At 41.5% G+C, this 11,006-nt stretch overlaps 1 protein-coding gene across 1 annotated transcript in view; it reads right to left on the reverse strand.

The window, feature by feature from the left end:
* Positions 1-271: 271 nt before the first annotated feature.
* KLHDC8B (kelch domain containing 8B) overlaps positions 272-11,006 on the reverse strand; it is a 241,482-nt gene continuing 230,747 nt past the window's right edge. Inside the window, exon 6 of the mRNA XM_077451636.1 lies at positions 272-607. Within this exon, the coding sequence (XP_077307762.1) occupies positions 411-607 (197 nt within the window). The 3' untranslated portion in view covers positions 272-410. The remainder of the gene's footprint in view (positions 608-11,006) is intronic.

Here is an 11,006-nt window from a genome sequence, read left to right on the forward strand (position 1 = left end):
CTTTCAACTACTTTTTTTTTTTTTTGGTAACAGTAGACACGTTTGTATAACCTTCCACATTAGTAAGTCTTTTGGATATTTTTTTTTTTGTTACAAAGCTAAAACAACTCTTCGTTTCTAACTAGGCTAAAATCTACTGTTGATCTGTTGATTTTCAGCACTGGACCAGATAGTGTTTGTGTGTCCATTGTTCTGCAAACAAACATCTTCCGTCTTTGCGGACATCCTGCTGCCATTGACTCGAAGCTGCCTTCTATTTTAAGCTAGCGCTGTTATTCTGTAGTGCTGCGGATAACCGCAACCATCCATTGATTTTTGGGCTTGTGTTTCACATAACTGGAGATGTTCAGGCACTTTTACCACCACCAACACTGTTGGCTTCGTCAATAAAAAGGTTCTTTTTTTTTTTTTCAGGCTTCCTCCAAGACACAAAGAGCTTCCACAGCGCTGCTGGGTCCCTGTGCCACACCGCCAATCACAAACAGCATGTTGTTGGACTGGAGACTCGAGCAGGAACATCGCCCGCTTGGCATGGATGGCAGAACCTCCCATTTCTTCTTCACCGTGTTAAAGCCTTCTACAGAGTTCAACGGAGAAGGCTGATTGCCTGTATTGGAAAAAGAAGGAACAAAACGCAAATTTTAATATTCGTGAAATAATTATTGGATGCCTGGTATTTAAAATGTTCTTTATCACAAGGAGAAATACACAATATTACCAAAAGGAAGGACTACAAAGGAGTGTTTTTTTGTTTTTTTTTACTACTACTGGCTGATGAAATTTACAAATGCAGCAATTTAGAAATTGTATGAAAGTTTTAGCTCTGGGAAACACTTTTTGAAAGCTAAAAAGTGCATTTTATATACAACTACATTATATTACCAAAAGTATTGGGACACCTGCCTTTACACGCACATGAACTTTAATGGCATCCCAGTCTTAGTCCGTAGGGTTCAATATTGAGTTGGCCCTCCCTTTGCAGCTATAACAGCTTCAACTCTTCTGGGAAGGCCGTCCACAAGGTTTAGGAGTGTGTCTATGGGAATGTTTGACCATTCTTCCAGAAGCGCATTTGTGAGGTCGGGCACTGATGTTGAACGAGAAGGCCTGGCTCGCAGTCTCCACTCTAAGCCGTTGTACACACGATCGGACGTTTCGACAACCAAATCTGTCGGATTTTGTCTGACGGATTTTGTCCGAAACTGTTGCATACACACGGTCGGACAAAGTTGTCAAAAAATCCGATCTTTCAGAACGTGATGACGTAATTTCGTTACGATGGGACTACATTCAGGCTAGTAGCCAATAGCTTTGGTCTCGTAATTTGATCTGAGCATGCGTGGTCCGATCGGAATTCTCTACAAACAATCGGACAAAGTCCGATCGGATCATGATGTGGGAAAATTTTATAGCCCAGCTCTAAAACTTTGTCGGTCGGATATTCCGATCGAAATTCTCTACACATGATCGGAGTATGTCCTATCGGACCAGTTTGTCGGAAAATATTTCCAGCAAGTTTGAAAATTTGGTCCGACGGATATTCCGATGGAAACAGTCCGATGCATACCACACACAGTCGGATTATCCGACAACACGGTCCGATAGGACACAGTCCGACGGATTCTCTGACCGTGTGTACAAGGGCTAATGCATCCCAAAGGTGTTCTATCGGGTTGCAGGCCAGTCAAGTTCCTCCATCCCAAACTCACTCATCCATGTCTTTATGGGCCTTGCTTTGTGCACTGGTCCAAATCATTTGGTGGAGGGGGGATTATGATGTGGGGTTTTGTTTTTCAGGGGTTGGGCTTGGCCCCTTAGTTCCAGTGAAGGGAACTCTTAAGATGTTAGCATACCAACTTTGTGGGAACAGTTTGGGGATGGCCCCTTCCTGTTCCAACATGACTGTGCACTAGTGCACAAAGCAAGGTCCATAAAGACATGGATGAGTGAGTTTGGGGTGGAGGAACTTCACTGGCTTGCAACCCGATAGAACACCTTTGGGGTGAATTAAAGCTGAGACTGCGAGCCAGGCCTTCTCATCCACATCAGTGCCCGAATTCACAAATGCACTTCTGGATGCATGGTCAAACATTCCCTTAGACACACACTCCTAAACCTTGTGGACGGCCTTCCCAAAAGAGTTGAAGCTGTTATAGCTGCAAAGGGTGGACCAACGGACTAAGGCTGGGATGCCAATAAAGTTCATATGCGTGTAAAGGCAGGCACATTTTTCAGGGTTTTCCATTTGATGCTTCAACTTCTCTTTACCACCAGTGAAGTTCCTGACCCAAAACAAGTTGTAGCTGATGACGCTGATACTCCAGAGCTTGTTCTGGGTCAAGGGCACCACCGAATGTGAAAGTGGTGCATTAGTTTAAGATGTTAGATCTGACCTATCATCCACAGACAGTATGCTCATTGTATAGCTGAAAATGGTTCCTATTACCGCCTTGCCAAAGATATTCTAAAACCTACATAGATAAAAAATGCTTACCTTTGTCACTTGTCTTTATATTGATATAAAACTGATATGTGCCTTTTCTGACCCTTAGCCCTTGTACACGGTCAGAGATTCCGACACAATGTGTCCTATCGGACCGTTTTGTCGGATATTCCGACTGTGTGTGGTCTCCATCGGACTGTTTCCGTCAGAATATCCAACCGACCAACTTTTCCAACTTGCCGGTAAAATTTTCCGACAAAATGCTCCGATCGGACATACTCCGATCATGTGTAGCCTACTCAGACGGACAAAGTGCCACGCATGCTCAGATCAAATTCCTAGACCAAAGCTATTGGCTACTAGCCTGAACGTAGTCCCGTCGTAACTAAATAACGTCATCACGTTATGAACAATTGGATTTTCCGACAACTGAGTCCGACCGTGTGTATGCAACATCACTTCCGGACCTCTTCCGGAATTAATCCGTCAGAATTAATCCGACGGATTTGGTTGCCGGAATCTCCGACCGTGTGTACAGGGGCTAAGAGTGTCCCTGACTATGTTTGTCTTTCACCAGCCTGTCCTGATTCCATTCCTGCTCTTTAACTACTTCCAGTCCGGGCCTTTTCTGGCACTTTTTGTTCACATGTAACAATAAGTATTTTTTGCTAGAAACTTACTTGGTTACTAAGAAAATTACTTAATTAATTAGAAAATTAATTACTTAATTGTAATACATCTCTCAACACTTATAGGGACTCCTGAGGAAGCCTTTTGGTGAAACACGTAGAGATCCACATGGGTGAACCCTGTATTCGGCTCCACATACGGAAGAACTTGTATCACATCCATATACCTATGTGTTAGCCCTTGTACACACGGTCAGACATTCCGACAACAAAATCCGTCGGATTTTGTCCGACGGATTTTGTCCGAAACTGGTGTTGCATACACACGGTCGGACAAAGTTGTTAGAATATCAGATCGTTCGTAACGTGATGACGTTATTTCGTTACGACGGGACTACGTTCAGGCTAGTAGCCAATAGCTTTGGTCTCGTAAAATCTGAGCATGCGTGGTACTTTGTCCGATCGGAATTCTCTACATGTTGTCGAAAAATTTTATAGCCCAGCTCTAAAACTTTGTCGGTCGGATATTCCGACGGAAACAGTCCGATGGAGCCCACACACTGTCGGATTATACGACAACACGGTGTGTATAAGGGCTTAGATTCATATTGGGCCGCTCAATACAGGTTTCAGCACGCTCATCCCGTTGTACCTATTTATGGCGAATATAGTCTAAAATATTTGATGAATTTGGGATTTATGTGTTTTTATGCTATGGATATTTTAGCTGATTGATGTTATTAATAAACTTTTGTATTTTTTTTTATACATTTGGAGTACTCATTTCCTATATTTGGGGTTAAAGGTGGCAACTTTCAAAGTCTATTCTATTCTTTCTCTTTGATTTCTATAAGTATTTTATGGGAAAAACATGGCGATTATTTGTAATACACATTTACGCTTTAAAAACTAAATGCTATCCAGTTAAGATTCAAATTAGAATTTACTTGTTGATGGAAGTTGAGTTTAAAGCACCCCCCATTCCCAAAAATATACTTAAAGGGTAACTCCACTTTTATGGGGAAAAAAAAATAGCAAATAAAGAAAAAATAATATAGCGCATACAATTGTGACAAAAGTCATATTGCATTGGAACGTTATTAAAAAATTACCTTTTCTTTTCAATCTGCAGCCACTGAGCATGTGCAGCTTGCCCCCAAGGCTCTGTTCTATCAGCAGATTGATTGGGGACAGTGGAATGAGGGGAGGATCAGAGAAGACAGGATCAAACAGCCTTTTTACACAATTAAGAGGATTAACCCTTTAGGTTCCACCGTAAGTATCAGAGGCATGCTTTACTGTATATACAGACTGATTTTAGATTTAGACCTGCATTTATTGACTGACATTGTGACCTAAACAAAGTTTATTTCTTTCTCGCACTGGGAGAGGTTTGTATTGTAGAAGAAGGTCAGGCTTTTTTCGCAGTAGGGAAAAAAATAACCCGCTGTCTTTGGGTGGCAACGTGGCGGCTAAGCCTCCGTGCGGCTTCCTAGACAATGGCTGTTGCTATGGAAATCCATAGGGCCAGCTCTACTTTTTTTAAATAATCTCATCTTAGTCATGTTTTTTTCTGCTCGGAACACTTCGTCAACACGGTCTAAGTACACCTTCTACAGCTCCTGGGCTATTTAATTACACATTACTGGTACAAATCAGCCGTTCCCGTCTTTTTATCTTGCTGAAGAGTGTTTACAAGTAGCAGAATCTGAGTTTTATTGATCTATAATATATTTTTCCTGTTTTTTTTTCTCTCTTCTTTTTATCTTTGGCAGTACAAATCCCCTAGTCACCTTTCATTCCATATTTCTTTCAGATTCAAGCAGCTCTCTGACCGACAATGCTAACCTTTATGTAACAAATGGGAGGGGGTCATTGGGGCTCTCATTGAAGTACGACCAAAGGCTCCTGTTTAGCGGTCTAAGCAAGCCCCAAATCCCTCTGCTACGCGATGCATAAGCAGGGGCGGACTGACCATTCGGGCACTTGGGCACTGCCCGAGGGCCCCATGCCACTAAGGGGCCCCATCTGGGTTGCCAGCCTCAGTAAAACCAGGGACGGGATGTAAAAATCTGTGTTTTAAAAAAAAATCCCAAGATTATAGCTCCCCGCCTCTCCAGTACGTTTTCAGTGTGTGTATGTGTATTCTGTGTGTGTATACTGTGTATGTATATTGTGTGGCTGTCAGGGCTGGCTTAGCCCGTCCTCCTCAGCTGTCGGTTAATTGTCAGCTCTCTTCTCTCTCCACAGTTACCAGCTGTTCCTCATTATGCTTATTAAAAACAAAAGTTCTTGGCGCACAAATGGAAGAAACCTTTTGTAGAGAACACTTTATCCAAATATTAGGTTAATTGTTGTCTCATAGAGGGCCTATAATTAGTCTCAATGTGCAGCTGCTAGACCACTTTGGACATGGTGGAAGAAAGCAGAAATTGAACCATCACAAGAACAGCGCATCAGAGAGACTCATAGTCTGATGTGAAGAGCATAGAAACAATTTATTAAAATGAAAAAGAAAAAAACTCGATAAAAGACGTCTGATCCTCCAGGGATCTTAAAACCTTTACATCAGTCAATCACGACAATAAAACAACAGTTGCTTGATGATAAATTAACCCTGGAATCTTCTACTCGTAACTTTGAGATGTTGGTAAAAACAGGGCTGTGTTGCTAGTGTAGTCTATTGTACACGTAGATTGAATGATTGTGGGTGATTATCTCCCAGAGGCAGGGGGAACCAGTGAAGTTCGTATATAGGTGTAAATAAATGATTGGAACAGAGTTCCCAAAAGACACTCACTTTTGTTAATGGCTGGACTGTAGGGCTGGGGCGCCGTCACACTGAGCTGGAGGAGTGGAAGAAAAAGGGTCAATCCTGCTCCCTGTGCTCCGGGACGGAGGTGCAGTAAGCGCGTCCACCTTGTGTGTTGGAGAGGCTTGGAGCGCAGCGCTTCGCTTGCCCGAACGGTTGCGGGTCACTATTGGTCACGTGGAAGGCTCCGTAGCGAGGGGGGTTGTCATGCCGACCGGCCTGCTAACATGTTTCGCGCGCATGCGCTTTATCAAAGCTGAGGCGGCGTGTGGTACACATAGGGATATATAGCATCGGGTTGTATGGAGGGGCGGGGAGTACCGGAGTGCACTAAATTAACCCCTCATGTGTCAAAACGTATGTTTTGCTTGAGACTTGTGGAACAATGATATCTATTGGTGTGTAGACTTAAGGGACACCGATAACAATGGATTCGGATTCGATTGAGATATTGAGTGGGTGAAAAGGGATATGAAAATCTAAGGAGAAGTGTGGGGTGGGGAAAAAGAGAGAAAATTATGTGAAAAAAAGGGGGAAGGGGGGGGGGGGGAAGGAGGTGGGGAATGTATAGGAAAGATGTATATTGGATATAGCGACATATCTTTGGTAAAAAATTGTAAATATATGGAACGTAAAAAATGTAAAAAATGTGAAAATAAAAAGAAAGATGAATAAAAAAATATATAAAAAATATATAATAAATATATAATAAAATAAAAAAATAATAAAAAATAAAAATAAAAATAAAAATGAAATGTAAAATGTATATGTACATATGTATTCACCCACTCAGATACATGATACAATTGGGGGGGGGGGGGGGGGGGGGAGAGGGGAAAAAAAAAAAAAAAAAAAAAAAAAAAAAAAAAAAAAAAAAAAGGTTAAAAAATATAATAATATATTGGGGGATAGCGGGCAATGGGTTATGTTTATGTCTGACAGATGTGTATCAGGAGGTTATGCTGAGGATATCGATGTCTTCGTTGAGGCCTTCTGGTGAGAGGGTACCCATGAGATATATCCAAAAGGTCTCTCTACGACACAGAAGGGAAAATCTTTCGTTATCCGTTAGGGTACCCTTTGGGATAGACTCAATTGCAAGAACCTCCATTTTTTTAAAATCTTTATCATGGAACTGGCGAAAATGGCGCGGGATGCTGTGTTTAATGCAACCCTTTTTGATTAGGCGGCGATGTTCGCCCACCCTAATACGTAAGGCCCGTATAGTACGGCCTACATAAAGGAGGCCACAGGGACAACGTAGGACGTAGATCACATATTCGGTGGAGCATGTAATGAACTGTTTTATCTCAAAAGTTTTTCCTTGAGGTGTGATAATGGTGGATTGGCCATTAGGGATGGATTGGCAGGTAAAACAGCCTCTTTTGCGACATTTATATATCCCATGTCTATTGTCGAAATACATCCTGATATCGGAGAATGTTTTATTGCAATTTTTACCTGATTTAGTAAGTTTGCTAGGGGCGATAATATTTTTTATTGTACGGGAACGTCTGAAGGTAATTTGTGGTCTAGGCGGAAGGGAAGAAGCCAGGATAGGATCTAGCTTAAGGATATCATAATGTTTGAGAATTATTTTTGAAATATGTTTATACTGTGTATTAAAAGTGGAAATGAACCTGACTGTGGGGCTGTCGTTTGTGGAGTCTTTGGGACGCTTTTTGGTGGGTGAGTGCTTGGTTGTGTATTTCCTGAAGGCCTGTGTGATTAGGTCATCTGGGTAGCCTTTTTCTAAAAACTTTTTAGCCATCTGCTGGCCTTGTTGTATGTAATCATCAGTTAGGGTGCAGTTTCTACGTAGCCTCTGGAATTGGCCGCTGGGGATGTTTTTCTTCCAAACTGGGTGATGACAACTCTTATAATGTAGATAAGAGTTGCCTGATGTGGGTTTGGAATGGTTGCTAGTGGTGACATTTTGCTCATTATGGGATAAGACAAGATCCAAAAAGACTAACTGGTTTTGGTCAATAACTGATGTAAAGGATAAGCCCATAGGGTTGTTGTTACAGAAGCTGACGAAGGAGGCAAAACTGTCTATGCCTCCACTCCATATGAGCAAAATGTCATCTATATATCGACCATAAAATACGATGAATTCGGCAAAGGGATTGTTTGTCCAAATGTTTTGTTTTTCCCAGAACCCCATGGTAAGATTTGCGTATACTGGGGCAAAACTCGCTCCCATGGCTGTGCCTTGGAGCTGAAGATAAAATTGATCAAGGAAAGTAAAATAATTATGTCTCAGACAAAATTCTATGCTTGATAATAAGAATTCGATTTGTCTAGAGTTCATGCCTTCATTGATACTCAGGAAATGTTGAACTGCGGTTAGTCCAATTTCATGAGGTATGGAAGTGTAGAGAGAATTAACATCCAGAGAAGCCCACATGTATTCATCAGACCATCTGTAGTTGTCCATGATCTCGATCACGTGGCTGGAATCCTTGATATACGAGGGAAGTTGTACTACCAGGGGCTGTAAGATGTGATCTATGTAAGTAGATAGTCCACTGGTAAAGCTGTTGGTACTAGCCACTATGGGTCTTCCTGGGGGATTGGTGGGGGACTTGTGGATCTTGGGGAGATGGTAGAAGTAAGGAGTGCTACAGACTTTAGGCAAGAGAAAACGCTTTTCTTTGGAATTGAGCACCCCATCTTTATGGGCTTTCTCAACCATGGAGGTTAGGTCACACTGGTACGTAGGGAGGGGGTCGGTTGTAAGTTTTTGGTAAGTGGTCGTGTCAGATAACAACCGAATGGCTTCGCCAAGGTAATCACCCATGTCCTGTATGACTAGACTGCCTCCTTTGTCAGCTTGTTTGACTACGATATTTTTGTTGGTGGTGAGATTTGTAAGGGCCTGTTGTTCTGGTTTGGTTAAATTGGTTTGTTTTTTATTCTTGTTAGTGATATTACATAGCTCGATAAAATCTTTATAGACTGCTTGATAGAAAGTTTCAATATAGGGTCCTTGGATTGGGTTGGATTAAAGGTAGACACAGGTTTCAGATGGGTGTGTATAACCGCAGGCTCTGTGAAGGGATATTGTGTCTGACTGGAGATGTTGCTCTCACTCCACAGCTCTTCGAGAATTCCTAGGATATCGTCGTGTGGGGTGACATTTATATTAATTTTATCTAGTTCTGGTGTCGGATCACATTTTGTGTTGTTAGTTGTTATTTTTGTAAAATGTCTGTTTAAGGTGAGGGATCGGACGAATTTGTTTAAATCTTTGAAGAGGCCAAATTTGTTGGGTCCTGTGGATGGTGAAAAGCTTAGACCTTTTTTCAATAATGTTAATTCGTAGGGAGTTAGGGTATGTGTTGATAGATTGAAGATTTTTATGGTGCTATCTTCTACTAGATCTCTACCCGTTCCTTTTTGTTTTGTCTTGAGTTTTTGTCCTCCTCTACAACCTCTTCTAGTTTTCTCTTTTCTTTTGCAAACGTGACTCCCTTTGGAGAAAGGACTAAAAAACCTTCCTCAAATTGGGAGGGGTAACTATAGTCCTATCTTTTGTCTTACTTACATCAGGGGCACTTATGCTGTCATTCAATTTGGGGCGAGCTCCTTCTTTGATATACTTGTCAAGGTCCTTTGCTAAGGGGCTATACTTATTTGCTGTGGCTACTGAAAAGGTCGGTAATTCACAATCAATCACATCCGATTCCTCAGGGGGCCTGTTGGAGACTGTGGGGACCCTGGGTGGGGTGCCTATTGTGGGGGGGTTGGTCAACGTGTGTGGGTTAAGATTTATACCCTTCGTTGTGTCCTGAATGATTGGACGTTCCTTTGAGCCCAACAGGGGGCAGAGGTGTTGTGTGTCTCATTATGGTACCCGAATTTAGCATTCCTGGCCGGATTGGGTCCCCCATTCCTGTTCGCTCCCTTCTTGGTAGTGGGGTTCTTTGTTTTGTGGGGCCTATTTTTCTTGTTATTTCTAAAATTGGTCCTGGTGGTATTATATGAAACTTCAGTGTTTTGATGTGTATGGATAGGGTCCAATCCCAACTGATGTTGGGTATGATGTGTAGGGGGGGTTGAGTTTTTCTTTTTCCATTCGAATATGTGACCTGATCTATAGTCCCTGATGTCCCTATCTAGTTTGCTGGTTTTTTTACTAATCATTGCATCTTCATCTTTCCTGATATTTTTGTCCTGGACTTCTATCCATTTGGTAAAGAGACAGGATGTACTGAAATCCTGAATCGCCTGTTCTCTTACCCTGACTGTTTCTTCCGCTGATCTAAGTTTACGTTCACGTTGTAGTACTAGTATTTTTATCCATTTAGTCGTGCAAAATTCGGAAATCATTTGCCATTCCTTTAGGAGGTCTTCGTCTAAGAAACTACATTGTTTCTTTATTCGCAGGCCCCTAGGGGTGATGCCTAGTTCCAAGTATTTTTGTAAGAATGCTAAATCCCACCATTGTGCGTTTTCATATTGTTTAGCATCTTGGAGTTTGAGAAAGGCCTTCCTCATCTGTATTTCAAAAACTTCAGTATGCGGAAGGTCTTTTTTGTGGGGACTAGACTTGGGTGGGGTAAGTGTAGTACTGACCACCCTTGTCTCTTCCAATTTATTAAATATAGATTGTAAGCGATCAATGCGATCCATTATGAAAAAAAAAAAAAAAAAAAAAAAAAAAAAAAAAAAAGGGGAGGCGGAGAAAAGAAGGGGGGACAGATAAGGGGGGGGAAAAGGGGGCTGGGCAAACAAAACAGAATGCAATATGTTATAAAAAAAAAAAAAAAAAAGGTCTACAAAACCAATAATTATAAATGAATATTATAAAACCGTAATGGTTCCCACAGGTGACAAACGAAAATAAATTAAATTGAAATAAAAAATCCAATAGAAAGCCCATATAGTCATTATGAGTCCATAGTGAATAGTGCCTGTCCTTGATCTGGAGTGGGTTCATACACAAGCATTTGGCTGAGTCGTTTTTTCAAAATTGTCATATAGAGGATGTTCAGAGGACCTCGGTTATAGTATCCATTGGCAGCCAAAAAAAGTCCATAAAACTCACAATATTAAAAACAAAAGTTCTTGGCGCACAAATGGAAGAAACCTTTTGTAGAGAACACTTTATCCAAAT

Source organism: Lithobates pipiens, unplaced genomic scaffold, assembly GCF_037356315.1.
Source record: "Lithobates pipiens isolate NorthernLeopardFrog02 unplaced genomic scaffold, aLitPip1_a1.2 Scaffold_23, whole genome shotgun sequence".
In the NCBI taxonomy this organism is placed as follows: Eukaryota; Metazoa; Chordata; class Amphibia; order Anura; family Ranidae; genus Lithobates; species Lithobates pipiens.